General features: G+C 39.8%; 1 protein-coding gene across 2 annotated transcripts in view; it reads right to left on the bottom strand.

Moving 5' to 3' along the window:
* Positions 1–25677, bottom strand: part of LOC114471097 (glutamate receptor 2-like) — a 100323-nt gene that overhangs the window by 66600 nt on the left and 8046 nt on the right. For both annotated transcript variants that reach the window (XM_028459690.1, XM_028459682.1), the window contains exons 2-6: positions 19915–20055; positions 7471–7710; positions 6643–6764; positions 3323–3397; positions 375–428 (exon numbers count right to left, since the gene is read on the bottom strand). In XM_028459690.1, coding sequence (XP_028315491.1) covers positions 375–428; positions 3323–3397; positions 6643–6764; positions 7471–7710; positions 19915–20055 — 632 coding nt within the window. The remainder of the gene's footprint in view (positions 1–374; positions 429–3322; positions 3398–6642; positions 6765–7470; positions 7711–19914; positions 20056–25677) is intronic.

Here is a 25677-nt window from a genome sequence, read left to right as displayed (position 1 = left end):
GAGAACAAACAGCAGAACCATAAGGGACGGGAACTAAAGAAACACCAGAGTTCAGCTAGATAAACTATATGTTTGCTTTTACCAAAGCACAGGTGATAAAGTGACACAATGGTAGCTCTATGTCTACAGACATATGTGACACACACTGAAATGATGCATCTTCCAGTCAGTAGCACAGTCTGTGCTCCATGGAACCACAGCAGGCACCTGGTGTGAAATTCATGTGTTCATTAATCTAACACAGCATCAGAGGAGGAGGAGTTTCTGATCCTTCAATCACACACAGATCAATAGATGAAACACTAACTGTTCTATCAGTCAGAATGCTGAGTCATCGTTACCTGAAAAACAGAGGATTGGTTAGAATAACTCACCAGGTTAGCGATAATGTAGTGGTAGCCCTTCACATGACGGCCGATAGTGATGACCTGAACATCAGAACATCATTAGAACATCATTAGAACATCATTAGAACAAATGTGTGAACAGTGAACACAGAGGGAATGTTTAAAGCAAGGGTCACCAACACGGGGTCTGAGGACTCCTCATTGCCCATGAAGCCTATAGGAGGATACCACTGACACATGGAGCTCTTTTATCGAGCAGAGGTGGTAAAAGTACTAGTCTTCAGTAAATGAACTAATATATAATATATATTTTTGCCCACACTGAAGAAGTCACAAAGCTTTACAATGTCAGCGCACAAATAACGACACTAAGTCAGAGTTATCCAGACGTTGGCTCATAATATCGCTACAGGATACACACTTAAAATGTTTACGTTCACACCACATTGGGTGGTATGTGAGGGATCTGTGGGCTAAGCTAATATGCTAAGCTAATAGGCTGGGTTTGAAAAAGGCAGCACACCACACACACACACACGCACACGCACACACGTATGTGACATTTATTACATTTTGTGCAATCACATACATATTGAATATTCCTATACCGTACCTACACACATACAAAAATATATACACCATGTGATGTTAATAAATAAAATAAATTATATCTTATGAAAATATAGTTTATACAAAAAAAAATATAAACTATGTTTACCCACACATACTTATCAACATACATACATATATTACAGGGGACGGGACTTAGATAAGCAAACTGCTTCTCTCGTCTCCTTTTTCAGCATGTACAAAAAAAAAAAAACTGAATGTAACCATGTCGGAAATAAACTGAATAAATAAAAAATAAATACACAACTCATATCTGATTAGCATGCCTGAAAAGGGGTAGGAAGAAGTAAACTCATCAAATTATACACCTTCTCCAATATTTAATAGTTATATATTATAATTCTTTCTGTATTAGAAATAGTAATATATATGTAAATATAACTGTAAGACTGTTATCTATTATAAATGACATATATATGTATATACTGTATATAATATTCACACATATACACATTTATCAGATTTATACACACATATACAGTATAAACACAACATGCCTGTAAACACCCATAACCAATATAGAAAATATTATCTACAATCATCCGTGTGTCCTCCTGTTTGCCATGTAAGAGACGTCCAATAGTTTCTTTCTTTCCATACTTCATACCTGTATTCTGTTCATATTTTAAGTGCTTTTTTTAAACAGTCTCATGCTTGGACATTGTTTCAGGTCTTGACTGAGTTTGTTCCAAATCCTCACTCCACTGACTAAGTCCTCATTCCAACACTATTGGTTCTGAAGTTCAGACCCCCCCACCCCCACCACCACCCCCACCCCCATCAGCCATTAGCTGTTTCAAATTCTACCAGATCTGGGAGTTTTAGTAAGCCGGATTTAATTAAAAAAAAAGGCATTAGTGTGGTCCAGGAATCCTGCCTTATGAACCAGTCAAATAAGGTAGTATTAGTGAGCAGTATAAAATATATAGTGCTTTGTTGTTCAAGAAGTATTTTGCTTTGCTGAGAACTGAAACACTTTTAATTTAGTTTGAATATTTAATATGAGGTTCCAACAGATGTTTTCATCAACTATCTCGCCCAGAAACGTAATTTCTTTAACCCTTTCTACTTTTACGCTCTCTATCATAACTTTTATATCAGTCTTCCCCTTATACTTACCAAACACCATACATTTCGTTTTATCTACATTTAGCGTTAGCTTATTCATGTCAAACCACTTTTTTAATTTGTTAATTTCTGATGTGATGTCATTGCTGAGCTGTTGTAAGTTCTCCCCTGTACAGAAAATGTTTGTGTCGTCAGCAAAAAAAAACAAAAAACAAAATGAAGTATTTTGAAGATTTTACAGATGTCAATTATATAAAGAATAAATAGTTTAGGTCCCAACACAGACCCCTGGGGGACACCACAAACAAAGTCCAAGCATGAAAACTGAAAATCCTCCATTTTCACAAACTGTTGTCTGTTGCTTGGATAACTTTTCATCCACTGTAGAACCCTGATACCATAATGCTCCACTTTATTGATTAATTGTGTCGAATGCTTTTTTTTTTAGGTCTATGAACACGCCTACTGCCTGTTTGTTTTTGTCTATGGAGCTGGTGATTTCTTCTATTGATTCAATTAATGCCATTGAGGTGAATCTTTGTGATCTTAATCCATATTGGCTTTCAGACAGCAGTTTGTGTCAATAAATTGGTCCAATCTATGAGTGAAAAGCTTATCTAGGATTTTAAAAAATTGTTGAATTGGGGTCTGTTTTTTAAAGTTTTATAAAGTGGGATGACTTTTACCAGATTGGAATGACAGATTGCAGATGCATGTTAGAGGATGAACAATTTCTTCAATAACCTTTTTGACTCTTGTCATATCTATACCAACACAGTCAAGTGACATCTTGCTTTTACATTTATTTACAATATCTATTATTTCTCTCACCACCACTGCAGTGAGAAACATTGAGTTTCTTTCCACCCATCATCGGCTCCATCAGATTATTGACTTTTTCTGCCAGATTCAGTCCAACATTTACAAAATACTGTACTTGTTGAAGTCATTAACCACATAATTCATATTGTCAATGTTCTTTTTATTATTCGTAAAATGTTGAGGTAAGTGCTTTGTTTTGAGCTGTTTCTAATGACAATATTTAATTAATGTTCCAAATGCTTTTCATGTTGTTTTAATTTGTTTTTATTGTTACTGTATCCAATAATTTGCTATAAAATTCTTGTTTTGATGCTCATAAAATAGTTGTTATTTTTTTTGAATATTTTTTGTATTTGTTCTCTGCTGCTTCAGTTCCATATTTAATGAATTATCTATACAGTGTGTTCTTTTTTTACAGGCATAAAATAATACATAATCACACTCGGTTAACCAACCTGTTCCATGATGTCTTTGACTTTGTCCTGTTCACAGTCCAGGATGATACGACGCTCCTTACGGATTTCCAAGTCCTGGAAGTTACACAATGTTTGTTACACAATGTTTCTTACGCACATGGACGTTACGCACATGGACGTTATGGAAATGGATTTCACATAGAGGAACGTTACACACAAGGATGTTACACATATGGACAATACGCACATGGACGTTACACACAAGGATGTCACACACATGAACGTTACGCAAATGGATGTTATATAGAGAGACGTTCCAGACAAGGACGTTACGCACATGGACGTTTAACACATGGACGTTATACGCTTAGACGTTACACATGTTGACATTACACACGTGGATGTTACACACACACAGACATTATGCACATGGACGTTACACACAAGGATGTCACACACATGAACGTTACGCAAATGGATGTTATATAGAGAGACGTTACAGACAAGGACGTTATACACATGGACGTTATACACGTTGACATTACACACGTGGATGTTACACACACACAGACGTTACGCACATTAACGTTACGCACACGGATGCTACACACATGGATGTTACGCACATATATGTTACACACATGGACGTTACACACAAGGATGTTACACACAAGGGCGTTATGTTACACAAATTGGACAATACGCACATGGACATTACACACGTAGATGTTACATACATGGACATTACACACATGGAAGTTACGCACATGGACGTTACACATGCGGACGTTACACACATGGTTGTTACACATCTTGACGTTATTCAAATGGATGTTACGTAGAGGAATGTTAAACACAAGGACGTTACACATACGTACATGGACGTTACACACAGTGTTCGGACCTTTGGGTTTAGCCCTCCGTAAACGGCACGGTGGTGACGTCATTGCCCTTTGGTTGCAGCTCCGCCCATGAACATTTTCCCTCCTTCATTACCAACTATTAACCTTTTGGACACCCCCCTACACCCCTTCCGGGCTGGGACATCGAGCCGAACACCTCCCACTTGGCCGACTGATCGAAGATCCAGGGAGGCCATAACAACAAACAGCAGCCACTCAATCCCCTCACTGGGAGTTGTGCGACGTCCATCTTGTACAGGCGTTGACAATGGAATTATTTGCGGTCACTGCAGACTAACCAAGGAGGTAGGCCCCATCACCGTTTCTCCTACTGAGTGCAGGTTGCTCTTGGATCACTCAGTCGCCCCCCAGGGTTTCCCCCGGCGAGGCCTTATTTCACCTCTCATCGGTCTTCGGCAAGAACCAGGACCACCAGCCTCTGGGCATCTCTCCATGCCGGCGGCAGTGGGCGTGTTGGCGCTTCCCCGTCGAGCCCTGGCGATGACTTACTTCACCTCCTGTTGGTCTTCAGCGGGAATCAGGACCACCACCCCACCAACATCTCTCCATGCCGGTAGGTAGTGGGGCGTGTTGAAGTTCCTCCGAAGAGCCCTGGGGATGAGGGGGCAGGAATGGCCGAGCAGGTCCTTACGTCCACGTTCGAACCACCCCTTCTCTTCTGGGTACGTCATGCACCCAAATAAGTTGAACCGTCTTCTCAGGGGCATACGGTCGGCAATTCAGACCATGTCTTCAGCCTTGAGACCTCCCTCCGTTTGGTGACACCCCTGTCGGGTGAACGAGTTTGGTCTTACCAGCTCGCTCTACCCCGTCGAGGGTTCGTCGACTTAAGCCCGGACAGCTTTCAGCCTGCGCATCAGTCCAGAGCATGTCTCTCTTTCCAGGTTCCAATGTCAGCCGGCGTGCACTGGCCCTCACTTTCATTGTGCTGTGGGCTCCCGAACTCTCCCTCTGACCCGTGTGCGCGTTGGACATCTTGGCTATTTTTACCGGCCAGTCAACTTCACGCAGTCCGCAAAACTCTGGGCCTTGTTGCCACCCAGACCCTTTTTTGAGCTCTTTTGGGGTTGCTCCCTTTATGATGACGTCTGCTGCATCAGGACTGACCTCAGTCCACTTCCAGTCTTCCACTGGTCTAGCCTTTTGGATCTCGCCAACATGGTTGGGTAACGCCAGAGTTTTTGGGCCAGGCTAGATTTTCTGACTGGTTGCAGTCTCAGAAGGCCTCCCACTTCGGTCTGATAGGACCCACAGTTTGAGGGAGAAGCCTCCCGTGTTTGGGAGGTTCCCCATTCCTCCGGGAGGCAAACTAGTTGTAGCTGCAGTTGCAACTCCAGGCCTCCCATTTTGGTTAGGTTAGCTGTTTCGAGCTCCAGAGGTCCCCTGGGGTCACCCCCACAGCTGTCTTCCATCAGGACCCGGTGCTCTACCACCGTGGCTGAGACCTGGGGAAGGTTAACTGTAGCGGCGGCCCTTCCCGAGACCATCTCAGGAATCTGCTCCTTGTACGTAGCCTTCCATTCCGGCCCTTTCTCGGGGTGCCTTTCCATGCTTCGAAGGATCGTTTTCCCTGCACGTCCACTGTCCAGCCGCGCAGTAGGGTCCGCCTTCCTAGGGCTTTCCCATCCCTCCACCTGGGCTTTGCTAGGTTCTGTCGGATCCACGAGAATCTCCGTGTACACTCTTGAATTCGTTCTCAACAAACGCGCGAAGTGGGTTTTAGACCTGTTTACCTCCAGGTCTATCTTGTCGAAGAGGCCGGGATGAGTTCCACCGACGGTCTTTGCCAGGGGACCGTCCCAGAGGACAAGGTTTCATACTTTTTTTATTGGCTGTGGAACCAGGCTACCTTCCCTGTGGCTAATCAACAAGTCAATCGCCTTGGGGCGGACCAGGCCTTGAAAGAAGTTACACACATGGACGTTACACACATTGACGTTACACACATGGACATTACACACATGGACATTACACACATGCACGTTACACACATGGTTGTTACGCACATGGGCGTTACACACGTGTACGTTGCGAACATGGATGTTACGCACATTGACGTTATGCACATGGACGTTACGCACATGGAGGTTACACACATGGATGTTACACACACGAATGTTGCACACATGGATGTTACGAACATGGATGTTACACACATGGATGTTACACACAAGGACGTTATGTTATGCAAATTGGACATTACACACGTAGATGTTACACACGTGGAAGTTACGCACATGAACGTTACGCACATTAACGTTTCGCACATGGACGTTACACACATGGATGTTACACAATGTATGTTACACACATGGACGTTATGCACATGGACATGTGTGTGTGTGTGTGTGTGTGTGTGTGTGTGTGTGTGTGTGTGTGTGTGTGTGTGTGTGTGTGTGTGTGTGTGTGTGTGTGTGTGTCTGTGTGTGTGTGTACCTGAAACAGGGAGCGGTAGGCTTCATCCTTCCTCTCATCTTTCAGGTTTCCCACATTAATCGCAGTCACTACCCATTTCTTCTCAGCTGCTGTGTCTAGTATCACCTGAAGGGTGGACAGACCTGTAACACACACACACACACACACACACACACACACACACACACACACACACACATGTCTGTCTGCTTACTTTCATAATAAAGATCACTTTAGAGGACGTGAATAATGAATGTTTGATGTCTAAAGCATAAAGTATCCATTATCAGAGGTTAGCATTAGTTGCTAAGCTAACACCCTCCCATGGATGAATCAGATTAAACTGATGTTCTTCATTCTGACTAATCACTGATAATATGTTTGAACCTCAGCTTTGTTTCACTGCTTTAAATCATTAGCTCAGTGCATGTGTGTGTGTTACAGAGTAAATAAAGCATACAGAGTGCAGTAGCTCCCCTGGAGGCCACGTGGTGTATTGTATGCATCAGTGAATAATATGTTGTTAGACAGAGGCTCACTGTAATGCAGATATTAGTGATTCACTCACTCACTACATACTGTCTGTGCTGTATCCATTTTAATTCACTCTAATTTGAATGATTTTTAATCTGATTTAGTAAATATACTCACATCTTTACATCTGCAGCTCATGCTCAGATTCACCCCATCACAGCATTTATTCTGATGTTTAATTTAAGATTCTTTGTTTTACATAAACCTGATGGTTTATATAGAATAAGGTGTTAAAAACCATCCATGTCATCTACACTTGATGCTGACAACATAGTGTGTGATTGGACCAATAATGATGAGTGTGTGAGTTCTGACCTCGGTCACTGTCGTACAGGTAGGCGAACTTCTCCCACTTGTAGTACTCCACTAATGAGACCAGAGGACCCTTGATGTCGGGCCTCATTTGGAGAACAAACTGATTCATTCCTTCAGCTGGGAACGATGGAGTGATGAAGGAGACGTGCAGTGTCTCACAGAAAGACGTGATGGTGTTGACCGACTTCTTATCATAGAAGCCAAATATGGCATAAACGCCCCGAGAGAACTGGGAACAAACTAGGAGAGAGAGAGAGAGAAAGAGAGAGAGAGAGAGAGAGAGAGAGAGGTTAGGATCTACAGCAGGACGGCCAAACTCATTTTTGCTCAGGGGCCACATCCAGTACAGTTTGAGCTCTTGTGGGCGACAGTATTGTCGCCCACAAGAATGCCCTAGTTTTCATTCCCACTGGGACAACCCTAGCATGTTCTATCAGCTGTTATTAAGTCAGTGATTCTCAACATGTGGCTCTTTATGTCTTCATTTTATTTATTATTGCCCCAGAAAACCTTAAAAGGTGAAACTTTTTAACCCCTCTTTTTTCTTTTTTTAATATTTCCTTGATGTTCTGACATTTTTTTCAAACTTATACCTTTAGCAAAAAATTGTTTCTTTTTTCCTATTTTTTGTCCATTTTTGCAAGTTCTTTTAGATACTTTTATGCAATTTTTGTCTTTTCTTTTAATTTTTTGGCCACTTTTCATCCAAATAAGCTAACTTTCCTCTTTCTGTTTCATTTTTGCCCTTTTTCACTATTGTTTACCACATTTTGCCCAATAAAGCTACTTTTTGCCATTAAATACCACCTGGTTCCTTTTTATTTGCCTGTTTTTTGACCACTCTTGACTGCTTTTGGCCCATTTTAGTCACTTTTCATTTATTTCTTGCCACGTTTTTCCCACTTTTTGACCATTTTTGGCCAGTTGTTACCATATCTACCACCTAAACTTAGTGGACCGGACCAACCCACTTCGGGTCGACAGCTCACTGGGAAGATATATACCAGTATACCAGATGGAAAATCCACCCCTGCTTCCATGTATAACTGACAATATCCAAGCAACAAATCAATATCAGTTCTTGCAAGATCAAAACTTCATAAATCCTCGGTTTTGTGATCATTTTTTTTTCTAATGTAGAAAAAAATAGTTTGCCCATGTAAACCTTGTGTGAATTTATTAAATATGTGTATTTGGAGGGACAAAGATAGCAACAACTTAAATATTTGGTCATTAATGCAATAATTCATGTTTTCTCTCCCAGTTTGACTTTTTTCGTGTGGTCCAAATTCAATGATCTAAAACAGTGGTTCTCAGAGTTTTAGGTTCTAGTCCCCCTTTTCTGAATCCTAGTCCCACCTTTGTCCAACTGTAACATTTAGCTCAGAAAACTATTTAATCTATAAATCATAATGATGGAATGAACGTGTGCTAACACACATTTTAAAGAATCTCATTTTGTAAATAAGTGGAATAAACAGATTTAGTTCAGTGGTTCTCAACCTTTTTTGGATCGTGACTCCATTTTCAAGAATTTATGGCGACCCCAAATATATTTTCTTGTAGAATTAGTTTTTGATCATGTTTGAGTTCAGATATTTATTTATTTATTTACTGCATTTTAGTTGAACTCGACTCACAAAGTGAAAGTATAAAAATACAGCTGTTTCAGATTGTGAGTTGTTTTAAAGGCAGGGTAGGTCATTTTAGTAAAACTAGCATGTAATGTAGCATCCTCTGAGGGCTCCGCAGACCTCAGCTCATCGCTTGTATTGAGTAGAAACTACTTTGTCTCATTCAGCACTAAGTAAATACTAAACTTTATCATTAAATATGTTGACTAAAAAGTCTGTTTTAACTCTGTCAGCGGTGACGTGCTTTCAGTGTGAGCTCGTTCACACGAGGGGTCGAGAACGAGCAGGGAGACAGAGAGACGTGATTGGTTAATAAAAAACAAAACAAAAAAAATCCGTTATTACAGTTATACAGCTGCTACAGATGATGGATTTTCTTTGTTCCTTTTTCAGCGCACATAAGATCTTAATTTTTGTCAGGACATAAAGACAATTTTAACCAGAAATGTAAAAAGTGTATCTGGAGAAAATTACCTACCCTAGCTTTAATTAAAAAGAAGAAGAAGAAGAAAGTGAGGGCGTTGGAGTCCTGTAGCCCCGCCTTAAAACCTTTGGGTAAATGATTTCTAACAAAGTATCAGAGCTTTTTAGTGGATGAAGTGATGTTATAAGTGCAGAGGTAAAATGTTCCACTGGGTAAAATCATTAAAGCCAAACTCGTCACTGAACATCAGCACAAAGAAGAAGGTCAGAGAAGTAGGACGTCTAAATAAAGGACGACACACAAAGAAACGTGTGTGTGTGTGTTTCACACTAAAACGCACAGAGTGAAGCCAGACTCACTGAATATGAAGGTCTGACATCAACATTATGTATCTGTCTGACTAATATAAGGCCTCTGATCTTATGTGATCAGAAATGTATCAATAGAATTAACAGATGGCTTAGAAAGGAATTAAACCTTGGACATAATGCCTAATCTGTAAAAAAACAGACAAAATGTGTTTTAGGGATACCAAAAGCATCAGTTAGTTTAGAAAAACATGCAAACTGATTATCAAAGAACAAATCGTCTAATGCACCATTAGTTTTCAAAGGGATAAAAAGGTGATTAGCTGCAATCAGGCTTTGCACTGAAAATGTCTGCAGGCCAAAATGTTTTCAAAATTGGGTCCAGATGTGCAGAGACTGTTTTACGAGGGGGTTACTATGAGGATAATCAGAGGTTAATGGAAGTGCAGCACCCAGAAGGGCGGGCAAGGTAATTGGAGCACGAGCATAGACCTCCATCATTACCCAGTCAGGACATAATGGTTGCAGATAAAAGTGCATCCAATGCAACATACAATGAATTATAGCTGCCCAATAGTAATACTGGAAATGAGGTAGAGCCATTCCACCAGTCTGCTTTGTTGTTCCAGATGTAGGATGTGAGGTTGGGATAAGAATTGGGAGGCGTTGGAAAAGATACAAAAATTTAAGGAGAAGCGTCATTTTAATTGAATTTATTCTACCAATGAGGGACAGGGATAAAGGGGACGATTTGGACAAAATCTGCTTAGCTTGGTCAAATAAACTTATATTTAAACAGATCGCTTAATTGTCTCGTGACACAGATTCCAAGATAGTAAAAAAATGATCTGTCACCATTTTAAATGGAAGGTCAGTGAAGTTAAGTCTCAGGGCTTCTTTGCTAATTGGAAAGAGTTCACTTTTATTAAAATTCATTTTATGTCCTGAAAACTGGCCAAAAACGTTCAAAAAAGCGAGGACTTCTGGCAAGGACGACGCTGGTTCCGAAACATAAATGTGTAAATCGTCCCCTGCATATGCCCTGTATTTTCCTATTGTTACGGATAGCAAACAGGAGCGGGCTAAGAGGGAAACCCTGCCATGTCCCCGTGTAGAGCCAAATATTTTGAGTAGTGGTTGTTAGTTAATATGGAAGCAGAGGTAGAGGTATAGAGTAATTTAGCCCTAGAACAAAAAATTAAGCCAAAACCACATTTTTGAAGAGCCAAAACAGAGATAGTCCCATTCTACTCTGTCAAATGCTTTTTCAGCATCGATGGAGAGAAGAGATTCTGAATTACCATGTTTGGAAAAATACAAAATGTTTAACAGTCGACGAATATTAGAAAACGAAAACCCAGTTTGGTCAGGGGATATGACGGAGGGGAGAACATCCTCTAACCTACGAGCCAGAGTTTTAGCAATGATCTTTACAAAAAAGGAGTTAGCTCGGCAGAAAACTTCTTGAAAAAGTTACTCATGATACCTGGGTCTGCTGTACAATACAAATTGGAGTAAAAAGTTGAAACCTTTCATTGATTACTTTTTGATCAGAAGTTACACACCCATTGCCCGTCCGTACACCAGCAATAAGTTGCTTTGCCCTCAGACCCCACAGTTGATTGGCTACAATTTGCCTGATTTCTCACCATATTCATAAAACTTGCTTCTGTTCCAAAGTAATGGTGAGATGAGAGAACATTACATTTGGTCTGGAGTTTTAAAAGTTTCTTAAACAGTTCAGGCGCGGGTGAATTCTCATACTGTATCTATATTTAAAATCAGACGAGCAATTTAAGTTTATTTTGTTTTGAGCACTTTTTTTTTAAAGGCTGCAAATGATGTAATCACGCCTCTCAGATACGCTTTCATTATCTTTAAGAAAGATTCAACAACAAAAAAAACAGTCACTGGTAAGAATAATTCACACACCAAATTTGAAAAAAGTAGATTTTTAATTCTTCTCTATGGAATTGAATTTTTTAAACATTCTTGCTCAATATCATCATGAATCACGAATTAAAAGTCCTGCGTACAGGGTACTGGCTTATGAAAATCACAAATGTAAGGGTATATGTAATATATATTATGAATATTAATGTCCATTAATACAACTAAATATATTACCAAAACCAATTACAAGCAAACCACACAAAACTGATGTGAATCTAATCATGGAGTTGATTATCTGGTCTTTCTTCACTTTTGGTCAAATCTCTCTACGAGAAAGACGGGCAATGGGAAAGTTTGCAAGTTATGATATTGGGTCTTCTGCTGATTGGATTTGGAATTTTCCTGATTTATCGCAAAATTGGATTAGATTGGCAGCACTATTTGAAGTCGTAGTCATCGACGAAAGGAGCCAAACTTTCAGAACTCTCAGATGGCAGTACAGAAGGGCTGGCAGTCATGTTATGGCTAGCCCGTCTCAAAACACCTTCTCTAATCTAATTCCTACCCACTCCTCCTTCGCAGCGGTTGGTAGTAGGAGGTGCACTGTAAGGGCAGCGCCACACTGTGGCTGACCTGTTAACTACCCATCCTAAAGACCCGACTGTGGCTCAGGTGGTAGTGGGTCGTCTTCTGATCGAGAGGTTGGGGGTCCTGACTATGTGTCGAAGTGTCCTTGGGCAAGACACTGAACCCTAAGTTGCTCCCAGTGGTCGACTAGTGCCTTGCATGTCAGTCCTGTCCCACTGGTGTGTGAATGTGAGAGTGATTGGGTGAATGAGCTGATATGTAAAGCACTTTGAGACTGTTTCAGTGGTGATAAAGCTCTATATAAATCAAGTCCATTTACCAGTTAGCATTTAGCCATCCCTGGTGCTAACATGCTGTTGTATTGAATTGAATGTTGTGTTTCTTGGTTTTTGTCGCAATGCTGCTGAAGAGTTTTATCATGATCCCAAACTCCGCCCCTCTCTACAAAAGGCCTAGTTTGTTTTTTGCCTTTTTTAATCTCTTCTTATTACCCATTGTTGTGATCCCATTTCTCATCTAAATAAACTGCACCGCCCTTGTGGCAAATTGCAGTTCTCCCACTCCTGTACTCCCACGTTATAAATGTTATGTGTGATTGTCTTTTCATGTTTTCTTGGACGGGATGAAATTGAAATGTAATTTTGTTGCTCTGCTGCTTTGTTAAATGTGCATTGACTCATCATCATCATCATCATCATCATCATCACATTGTCAGACAGCATTCTACAGAGGACTACTAACAGACCACACCCCCATACTACTGCTATATTATAAGTTGGTACATTTTACACTGGAAAGAGGTAAACTTATAATGATGCTCAATTCTTTGTCATCGTTAGCATGGAAACCAGATTTCAACTTGTAAATGCATCATTCAAACAAAAACTAGGTGAGAAAATACATCATCATCAGAAGAAAAGCCAAAAGTCACCATATGGGGGGGGGGTGCACGTCATTGGTGTGCAGCATCAGCAACTCACCACCAGCATTAGCTTTAGCAGCATTAGCTTTACAGCATTAGCTTCAGCAGCATTAGCTTTAGCAGCAATAGCTTTACAGCATTAGCTTTAGCAGCTAACTCAGTCTTTCTGCGTCAGAGACCGATATCATGTTCACGTAATAAATCAATCAAAAAATCAACGCTCCAACGAGAAAAATAATCTAAATCTCTGTCACACATGGATAGTTTATCCCTTTTGATCTTTGACCTCATGCACGAGAACTGAACCAGAGTGAGAGTTGTGAGAATGTGAAAAAGGCTTATTATTACATTGTTTTTAACTATCAATAGAATCAGAATCAGAATCAGAATCAGAATGCTTTATTTGCCAGGTACAGTTTAGATTAATACAAGGAATTTGACTTGGTAGTTTGCCTTCCTTTATCTTCTTGAGTTGCTGTGTAACCACTGTGCCAAAGCCGTGTTAGAGACTTCAGCTGTAATATAAAGCCGTGGGACTGTCCCTGTTCTCAGATCCACAATGCATATCCACTTGTATTAAAGAAGACATATCATGCTTTTAAATCCTTCCTTTTTACATATAAATCATACAGTTGTGGTCTATATAAAGCAGAACTGCAATGCTTGGGTCTGAATTCCTCATTATTATAGCTCCACCCGTTTTCTGATGTGCTTCTGAGAGCAACTCGTTTTGGTGCTGTCTCTTTAAATGCAAATGAGACACTCCATACCCCGCCCCCTCTTCAGGTGACACTCGGTTCAACTCCACCCTGTTCGGCCATTTTTGTAGTTTGATAGAAGAGATATGGCTATGTAGCGGAGCATAAACTTTTTATTCAGAGGTTATTTATAAAATGTCAACAACGTTAGACTTGTCCATCCAGCCTTACATGTTCCAGCCAGAGTCTGACCCAGTGGAGCGAGATGAAAATGAAGATGATGAACCTGCAGAACCCTAACAAGTGAGCTAACACAAGCACCGAGCTAACGCTAGCCCCAAGCTAACGTCACGAAATGCATTTTAATACAGTCTTTTCAAAGACAAAAACGTCAAAATGAAATGACTAATGAAAACTTTAGACTTAAATTAAATCACGTAGGCCATATCATCAAGGATCTAAAACGAGCACACAGCGCTAACATATGAAGACGGTGCAACTGCTAATGCTAACAAAACAATGACAGGGACGTCTTATCATCACTTTTTAGCGTTATTTACAGCTTACCGAAGTGCTCTGTTCATCGTCTCCAAAGATAGAAGGAATTGAACCCTCAATCAGACAAAGTCTTTCTGTAAATCTTTCTTTATACTGGTGGAGGTTGATGAAGCAGTCATCATTGAAGTGCTTCACACACACAAAAATGACCTTATCCACAGATGTGGTACATTTCTATAAAAAATAAAACTCAACCAGACACTTTGAAAAGGTTCTGATGCTGGGAGACGGTGTAATGAAGCGTGTGGGTTACTACATCCAACAACCCAACATTTTGACTTATCCTCTCGTAACTTCTGCATCCTGGAGCTTGGACTACAAAATAAAAGCCAGAAATAAAAATGGTGGATTGCTCGAAGTGTTGGGCCTGGAGTTGATGAACTAATTTGGCAGTTCTGCTGCAAATACTGTGATGTAATAGTTCAAAAAATGTAATAGAGAATAGAAAAATCTAAACAGATTGAAAAATATGATCAAAACAGAAAATAAAGATATCTACGGAGCACCTGAAGAGACTAATTTAAACTTTTCTGTACTTCTAAACACTCTAAATATACAACAAAATGCATTTAAGGGCTAAAAAAGTGGATTTAGCATGATATGTCCACTTTAATGTAAATAGGTCAGGTATGACTGTAAATATATTTACAGTCATACCTGAAGGCATCACGTGACATTTAGCAAATGTTGTTTTATGTGTTTTAATCTTAAAGGAAAAAGAGCTGATGGCGTTCCCTTAATCCCACACTGCACAACTGTGTAGTTTATGACCAGATACACAATACCTCCTAAAGACCAACACACACACATACACACACACACATACACACATACACACACACACACACAAATGATAAAGCTCTTACTTTCACCTTCATAGAGACTTCTACAGTCATCTGTGTTACATGTACAGACATGTACAAACATGTACAGACATGTACAGACACCACTTTGGAACAACAGTAGAAAAATGAAGGTGTGATGTGAAGATAAGTGTGATTGAAAACGTCCTGTGTCTCAGTGATATTGTATTTGATACGTTTCATAAACTAAAGATCAATACAAACAATCAGTGACTGGAGCTTCTTTACTAGCTTTTGAAACCACAAACACAAAATACAAACTAATATATGACAATACTTAATATACACAATGTGACTTTGAAGAAGCATTGCAGTAAATGTCTGATCTACGTGTTGAATCTCTACATGCGGTGAGAGCTGTCATCCTCACATTATAAACACTTACACACTCATTTGTAAACTTTTACTTATATTTAAAATATGTTTTTTAATTTTATATATATATGTGTATATTCTGTTCTGTTTTTACATTTATTTTTTGATGTTACAAGTTTTTATTATTATCATTAATATTAATATTAATATTAATAAATTTTTTATTATTATTATTATTATTATTATTATTAATATTACCATCATTATTATTATTATTATTATTATTATTATTATTATTACCATTATTATTATTATTATTATTATTAATATTATTATTATTATTAATAATAATATTATCATCATTATTATTATTATTATCATTGCTGAAAGGATGAGGAACCAAAGCCCAATAATTGAACTGTTGTACATTGATACGTAACAATAGAAGAATTGAGCCTCTGGCTGTGGTTAAATCATGTCCTGGTAATAAATGTTATTCACTGTTATTATTATGAGAGGAATCAGTGTTGGCTCACACACGTGTGTTTAGAAGAACACGTGTGAACCGTGAACACGTGTAGAAATGATAGAACTGTGATAGATAGATAAATAGATCTAAATACAGTAACTGATGATCAAGCACTAGACAGAACCAGAAACACTCTATGTTTAGAACCTCCTTTTACTGACATCACACTCGTTTACCTTGAACACAGACCACAACAGTCCTTTCAAAGTAAAATAAAGCTATTCTATATTTCACCAGATGATGGTAGTCAACCTGTGGTCACTGCAACCCAGTCTCACAGATGTTCGTACATTAGCACCACGACAGTATGTCTATGATTTCCTGCTATTCGAGCATGAATAAAGTGTTGTCTTTGTGCAATAACAGCACCATGTATTGTCGTGCATTAACTGCACGAAATTCAACGGGCTGAAGTCAAGTCACGTCACTGCTGACTCATGAATATATATATATATATATAATATATTTCAAGATAGACTGTTTTGATGACATTTCTAGTGAGAAATGTACCCTTAACTTTCATAGTATCCATTTAGTTTATGTAAACCATCTGTATTTTTTCTGGTACAACGTACATTCTTCTGTGGTTGCTATGACAACCTATATAGAAGCCACAAAACATCAAACCAAAAGCAGGTAAATATCCAAGCACGAGCCGATTGGATGTTGTAATTATTCTTTGTTTTTCATTATTATCAATATTTTTATTTATATTCCTTCACATTTGAATGTGTTCCTACACATCATTTGCGTACATGACCACCTGTCAACCCCTTTGTGAACAACAATATTAACTCATTCAGTGCCAGCTGTTTTTGAGCATTTTGACTGATTTTAAACACCCACAGAATATTTTCTACTATGACTATCTAAAATCTGACACCAGATTCTGAAAGATTGAAGATTTGTTTCTGGCTCGTTTCGTTCATTTGTAATCAGCTGTTGAATAGAGCAAGTTTTACACAAATCTTCAGTTTCAGTTAAAGCTATTTTTTCTTTTTTGCTTTAGTGATAACTCTAACATCTGAACATTGTTTCCTTATATAAAACATAAAAAATAAATAAATAAATAAAAAAAACACTGAGACCAGGCTTTTGATGTTAAATTATTATTATTTATCTATCTATGTCAGAGTTGAATATATTTCTTACTGTATTTTGGCGTTCCTCCAACTTTCCCTCCCGTCAGTCTGTACACACAAAACTTCCTCTTCCTCCCGACATGCAGAGTGTCACTGTGTTCCCCGTTTTTTATGGTTTTTTCTCACCATCACCACACTATCCATGAGTTCCACACATAGTATGGTCGAGTATCCGCTGCTGTGAACGTCCTCTTTACGCAGCGCCATTTTCTGTCTCGTAAACTCTTTTCCTCTCTCCCTCTGAGCTCTGCTGAGCATGGATGATCTCTCATCCAAAGGTGCTGCTACCTCCTACATGTCACCTATTATTTTGCTATCTGGCTCACAGGTGGGAGGTATTTTGTACCCACCTCACCCCCCTCCACACCACCCCTCCCCCCGTCCTCCCGACACGCATGGATGATCCGTTTGGCCCAGTTAGTTGATGGTTTTATCTCACGATCACAACATTATCAATAATCCACTCAGGTCCACACATGTTCTGTGTTAGTATGTGGTGCTGTGAGCTGTTGGATACGTCACAATATCACTCTGTAGCGCCATAATCTCCCTTTTTCCTACTTCTTCCTGCTTTGCTGGGTAGCATCAGTGGCTAATCTCACATCTAAAGGTGCACTGCTGCCATCTTCAGGGCACAGTTGGTCACTACAACACCCCACAGCTTAGATATTGATGAGGAACCTCCACCAGGGTGTTTTCTAGTAATCCCCTTGAAAAAATGCAAATATCTCGTCAATGGCACTGTGTGAGTTAAGAGAGCTTGTAGCTTTAGCTTTGTTTTGATGGCATTTCTAGTGAGAAATGTATCTTTAACTTACAGTATCCATTAGGTTTATGTATATGATCCGTAGTTTGTTTGTTTTGGCAACATTCATCTTGCTTTATGCTGTTGCTATGGTGCTAGCACGCTAAGAACATACCGTAAGTGACATTTCTTTTTTTAAAAAACAGGAAATGATGTTGAATAAGGTTTTTACTTGGTTTACTTTTTACCGGACTTCTCGCCGGTTCCCTTCCCGCCCCCAGAGGCCGTTTCCCTCGTCACAGGCCTGAGGCCTAGGCCTTCCGAGATGAACTCGCTCATCCTTGCTCAGATCCCATCAAATGAGAGATCCACGGAAAGGTCTCACCAAGCCGAGTGTAGCTATGGTAGAACCGATGGAAGAACTCTGAAGTTTACAGTGAGCATTTCCTAGTGAATATTATATAATGTTGCACATGAACCTACATACTGTATGTTTAATTTTTCCAGACAGATTTTCTCTTAATTTTATGTGGTTTTCAAATATGAAAGGCAGTGATTTTAATAAAAACGTGTTCAAATTTATTTGTGTTCTGTGTGAATAAATGAGAAGTGTGCCATTTGAAATTAAAAAAAATCAACAAATCTGACCCTCTTTGGAAAATGTTTGGACGCCCATGTTCTAACATATGACATATAGTATAACACAGTGACATTAAAGCAGGGGTGACCCCAGGTATCCCACATGGACCAGGTGAGGGGTCCTCAGCAGCTCTAGTCACCACTGAGCTAATGCTGATTAAACAAAAATAAATGGATAAAGTATCAATAATCTATGATGTTTCAGACTCTACAATCACTGGTATTGATGATCTCGTCCACAACAACAGAACAACTTTATCCACAGATCTTCTGTAGCTCTGATGAGATGTTTAAATGCTCGAGCAGGTGAAGATGATTAATGCTGAGTCATGTTTACACGGAGCGATGCAGCGCTACATGAGACATAGACGAAGTTTCACAGACACATTAAAGTTAAACAGGCACTGGTGGCTCTGATTTATGAGTCAGTGATGATTTGTGTAGTTTTTTTGGCAGTTTAGACGTGTTTAGTGCGGTCAGGACGGGGGAGGGCAGTGCACCATAATAAGCGGTCCCCAGAAACATTTTTCCATTAAAAAAAACGTCCTTTTCCTCACGGTGATGGCGTTTCAACATGATTCTGTCCATTTTTGCGTTAAACAGTAGATTACATTTTCATTGGTCGATTCAGTGATTCCTTCAGCGTGGATTTTATAGGGCCATAGTGTAGTTGTTGTTAACGCACTCAGAGACTTGCTGTAGCGCATAAAAGCGTGTGTCCTGTAACCATCTCTGATTGGCCAGCAGTACAGGAAGGCGGTTCTCGCCAATACTGTTTTTTTAAAGAAAAAGCCTGTTTTTTCTCAGCTTTTTGCTCTTGAAACTGGCAATTTGTGTAAAACTTGCTCTATTCAACTGCTGATTACAGAAGAACTAAACATTTTTTTTTCTGATGAAATTAGAGACGTTACTCTTTCAGAATCTGGTGTCAGATTTAGTACAAAATGTTGTGTGGGTCTTTAAAAATGAGTCAAAATGCTCTATATGGCTGGTAGTGAATGTGTTAATATTGATGTGATCAGGGTTAACCGTTCAGACTTACCAGAAACTTCTTTTTGACTTCCTTTTTATTTCCTACATTTTGAAGTCACTGCTGTAATCAAAGTGTCTCCATATAAATGTAGTATTTTCTACCTGGTAATCAGATTATACAGTAGCTTTAGAGGGTAAACAGAAGATTACTCACAGCAGTTCGTCACTGCAAAGCTGTTGGCCACCTCCAGGTTGTCTATGTGTGGAGTCAGTCTGAAATCTGTCATTCCAAAGCGGACCATCCCCACTCTGAACGCACTGTACTCCTGGTCTGCTCCTCGTGGGAATAAACCACCTGAGACACACACACACACACACACACACGTTTACAGCTGTCACCTGTTGGTTCCTGCTCTGCTTTAACATGTATGAGCCCAATGATAGATGTCAGACACGTCTTTTCTTTAAACCTTTCTGACTCATCAATAATAATGAAGAATGACTCAGTAATTCGTTTCTACTCCACAGTGAGACTCAGAGAGAACGGTCTGCTTAAAGTCTACATGTAGTGGATATACAGTATATATAACAAAAATGTTTTTTATGTTACCAAGAAACTAAATATATGTACCTTTTTATTAATAATACCTTAGGTCATAAACTATGGAGAGTCTCCATTTTGGTCAGGATATGAGGCACATTGAATGATTCCTGTTAGCTGTTGCTAGGTAACAGTGTTCCAGTCTACAGTTTCTGAACTATGGTGGCGTGTAAAGCTAAAGGTTGCTATGACAACAGAAACATTTGTTTAGAGTCTCTGAGCCAAATAACGATACTAAGTCAGAGTTATCCAGATGTTGGCTCCATAATATTGGTACGGGATACACACTGAAAACGTTTACGTTCACACCACATTGGGTGGTAGGAGAAGAATCTATGGGCTAAACTGATACGCTAAGCTAATGGGCTAAGCTAATGAGCTAAAATAATAGGCTAAGCTATTGGGCTAAGCTAATGGGCTGTGCTAATAGGATAAGCTAATGAACTAAACTAATAGGCTAAGCTAATGAGCTAAGCTAATGGGCAAAGCTAACAATTGGCTAAGCTAATGGGCTAAGCTAATAATGGGCTAAGCTAATGGGCTAAACTAATAATGGGCTAAGCTAATAATGGGCTAAGCTAATGGGCTAAGATAATAATGACCTAAGCTAATGGGCTAAGCTAATGGGCCAAGATAATAATGACCTAAGCTAATGGGCTAAGCTAATAATGGGCCAGGCTAATGGGCTAAAATAATAATGACCTAAGCTAATGGGCTAAGCTAATGGGCTAAGATAATAATGACCTAAGCTAATGACTTAAGCTAATGGGCTAAGATAATAATGACTTAAGCTAATGGGCTAAGCTAATGGGCTAAGATAATAATGACCTAAGCTAATGGGCTAAGATAATAATGACCTAAGCTAATGGGCTAAGATAATAGTGACCTAAGCTAATGGGCTAAGCTAATAATGGGCTAGGCTAATGGACAGAATTCCTTCACAGAAAGTGGTTGAATACAGTTTGTAAACATACGTGTTCAGATCACTACTACGTTTCTGTTTACAGGGGATACTATGGGGGTGTCATGGCACTAACCACACCCCCACCACATTGTTCCCTCTTGTTTCCTTGAGGCTAAATGATGAACTCTATCAGGAGAACTTACCTGTTGGTTCAGGTGCTGATCCTCATCCAATCCATGAACACATGTCCTTTCACGCAGCTTTCATCACAGTTTCTAACCATATTTGTACACTTCCAACACCTAACTACTCAGCCATGGCTCGTTTCTGCTGCTAACAACAGCTCTGTGTGTTAGGCTAATTGTGATGCTGAGTGGGTGCAGGGAGCTTCACAAGAAGCAGGAAGTTGGTGAGAAAGTGATATTTAATCATCTCCTAACATACAACATTTATCACTGAGGGAGGGGCTACACACGGCTGCTGAAAAACTACACTTCCTGTTACGCCTCTACCTCCCACAATGCACCAGTTATTTTAGGGTTTTTCACATTTTTAGTGATTTTTTTTTCTTCTTTCCTTTAATCATGTAACACATTGAATCAGACACACACGTTCACTCCTGTAGGCCATTTAAATCATCAGCCCAGTGTGTGTGTGTGTGTGTGTGCGTGTGTGCGTGCGTGCGTGCGTGCGTGCGTGTGTGCGTGCGTGTGTGTGTGTGTGTGTGTGTGTGTGCGTGTGTGTGTGTGTGTGTGTGTCCTGCTGTTAAAACATATGATGATTTGTTACAGTCCATCAGGTGAAAAGATGTGAGAAGATATAAATATGAATCATTAAGGAATCCTTTACACACTGTGTTCAGACACTAACAACACACACACTTCCTGTTTCTACTCTACATGACAGAGTCACACACACACTGGCCATCAGTGTTGGAGTAACAGATTACATGAAACTATATTATGTAATCAGATTACAAATGATGAGTAACTGTCCATTATCATCCATTACACTTACAGTAGAAATAGTTGGTAATCAGATTACAGGTGCATTGTTAAAATCATTGGATTACACAACGTTACTTCTCCAAAATGTAAAAATGAAAAAACCTTTTAGCGTATTTCACTCAATGATGTAGGAAGACGAGCAGCGGGAGAGAGAGACGTGTGTGTGTGTGTGTGTGTGTGCGTGTGACATAATCAAAACTTTAAATTCAGTAACAGATAATATCACACACTGTTAAAATGTGATGCCTGAACATGTTATTATTGAGAGCTGAACTGTAATTCTGATAACTCATTTATTATTTGTTTTTTCCTTTGTATAACCCTAACCCATATTGATCACATTGATTATTGATCTATAGTATTGCTTCTGCCTGTTGGACTGTTTATTTATTATATTATACATCAATACCCACAACTAAGTGCAATATACTGTATTTATTCAGCACATGCCACTTTCAACTTATTGTAATTTTAATTGCATACTGTCTATTTAAACTGCATTATTGATCCATATTCTTATTTGTAAATTTGGTTTTAGTGTTTTGTATACTTTACTGGATTTCTCTAACAATATTTTATTGTCCTTCTACAGTGACAATAAATATATTTTATCTTCTGTTATTGTCCAAATATTTGAAAGCTTTGACCCTCTGATTACAGACATTAACAATAGATCAATATGATGCAGCCTGTCCTTATGAACACAGGGAGCAAAGAACTGATAACATCATCCATGAACCAACAACGTCATAGAAGCCTCAGCTCAACAGCAGCCATCATGGATTCATCATGGATTCATCATGAACTCCAGGGCAGGATGAAGATGATGAAGATGATGAAGATGATGAAGATGATGAAGATGATGAAGAGGGCCAATGATGGCCTTGTTTCAGACCTCAGAGCCTCAGTGAGGATGTGAAAAGCTGTCAATCAGAGACCAATACTATGCTCCTCTTCATCTTCATCCTAAGCCTTCGTACTCTAGGAGATCACATGACCTCATTTTGCCTTCCTCTGCTGCTCAGCTCATGGAGATGATGTGATTTCTTGCTTCCACTAACACAGAAACATAATGAAGAACTAAGAAGCTGAGAATACAACCTGTATATGTTATAATATATGTTATATGATATATGATCACAGACTGGACCTGAACCCAAGTCATCTGGGTCCTGTTCTACAAATCTATTTTTATTTTATTTCTTATTGTCTGCACACACTGCCATAGGTCAACATATATATCATAAATGAATGTATTTTATTGCATAATTGTGACCATCTCCAGCCCTCCCTAAGGACGGTTAAAAAAACACTTTTATTATTAAAGGAAGGCTATAAAGAGAGAGAGCAGTGTTACACCTGGGGGGGGGGGGGGGGGGGGGCGGGGGGGGGGGGGTGGGGAAGAGTTGATTATTTTAAAGTGAGAGTGAGATGTGATGTTACAGTTGTGCATATTGTGTTTATTGTGTTGAGTAATCAGTGTGTAAATGTAAGGTGGTGACTAGCGAGTGAGTGGTAATAACTAAAACAGGTATTTAGGACCAACGTGTCTAAGGTTATTCCACAACCCAAGGCCAGTGCATCCATGACCAACGTTTGCTGATCCCAGCCCCTCAGGGCACCGTCCAAGCAGGGACCATCCCACACTGCACCCACAGGCATTCAAAGACGCGGCCCACGCCGCGAAGAGCCCCACCAAGACCAACCCAACCAGCAGGCCGAGCCCCCTGGACCCAAAGGGCACCCCCCGCCCGTGGCATCGGGGGGGTGCCTCCAGGCAAAGCCCCCCGGTTAGAGGCAAAGCGGGGCACCAGCCCAGGGGACAACCCCCACCGCATGTTAGCCCCGAGCGGCCCTCCCCACCACAACAGGGAGAAGCCGCGCAGGTGGGAAAGCCGCGCCCACACCAGGACCAGCACAGGCCAGCACGGCCCCACGATAGAACACCGCCCACAGGAAGGACAGGGAGACAGAGAAAGAGCGGCAGAGAAACACGAAGGCCCCCAGCCCCAGGGACCACCCACACGTGCACGGAGGGGGCAGGAAAGCACCACCAAACAGCCCGGGGACCACGAGAATATCCAGAGGAACAGCACGCCCACGCAGTGACACCCCGGCGCCCCACCAGACGTATGTTAATCCTGGACCAGAACCCAAGTCCTCTGATGACATCACGATTGTGTTTCTCAGGAGATACTAGAGTTTAAAATAGGACACCAGGTCCATCCCATCCTGGACAGAGTGGACCATCACACACTGAGCTACAACTCAATGGATCTGGTTCTCATACCTAATGTCCTTCATTGGCTTTTTAAACATTCACGTCACAAAGTTGTTATTGGGTTTCCATGGATACGGTTGATGGTAACGGAGTGGAAATGAAAAGGAAAAGTGCTGAAAATCATCGATAGAACCTGTATTACCAAAACTCCAAAGACACCCAAACTGTCAACACATTTACACAAAATGCCAAGAAAACAACAAGAATACAGAAAGTGACCCCAAAAACACACAAAACAACATAAATGCAGAAAATTACACAAAATTACACAAAAACACACAAAATTACTAAAAACTGAAAAAACAACAAAACCACAAAGACAAAAAAAAGACAAAACCCTTTTTTGCCCTTTTAATAAAGCTCAGATCAGTCATTATTCTAATGCTGACATGAATGTTGATAATGTGGCCCTCAGATCAGATACAATCACATTTTGTGGCCCCTCCCTGTTCATGATTCAACTTTTGTTTTTGGAGAAGGAAAATAAGGAAATAAAAATTATTATTATTGATTAACAACGTTTGTAGAATCCCAGTATATATTGAATGAGGACAAACATATCGTCCCAGCCCTAGAATATAATGATCAGCTCATACAATGATGGACAGTTATTAAGACACAGGTGGCGTGTCGGGCGTGTTTTTTTGTCACTGGTCTATCAGGTTTATAAATAACTGCTGAGTCATGTTTCAATCCTAATAATACAACTAAAGGAGATAAAAAAAAGTAGCCTTTACTTTGTAAACTGGGCTTCCTGTTTCCTGTTTCCTGTTTCTTGCCACAGTAACTAGAAGCACCAAAAAACAGACTAGATCACTATAATTATTTCATCACGTTTTCCTGCTCAGCATAGAAACACACTTTAATCCAAAGACTGCACCACGCCCAATACGTTTAATAACGATTCTCAAGATCAGGTATGACCTTTACTCCTCTGAATCACTACAATCACCCTAAAGTCACCAAAATAAAGGCTGCGACTGACCTCTGATGGAAACAATCTGTCAGTGTGAACTGAGTTAGTTTATCTTTAATAAAGACATTTTATAAATCTCACTTTCTCCTTTTCATTCACTACAAGGTCATCATGTTTACTATAGATCTGAGCAGCACAGCTAACCTCATGTTTAGTATTGTTTAAAGTCTACCTGTAATGTAAATGTATAAAACAAAATGTGTTTAAT

This window comes from Gouania willdenowi, chromosome 1 (assembly GCF_900634775.1).
Source record: "Gouania willdenowi chromosome 1, fGouWil2.1, whole genome shotgun sequence".
Lineage (NCBI taxonomy): Eukaryota > Metazoa > Chordata > Actinopteri > Blenniiformes > Gobiesocidae > Gouania > Gouania willdenowi.
The sequence above is the reverse complement of the archived record's forward strand: the minus strand, read 5'-3'. Positions and strand labels throughout refer to the sequence as shown.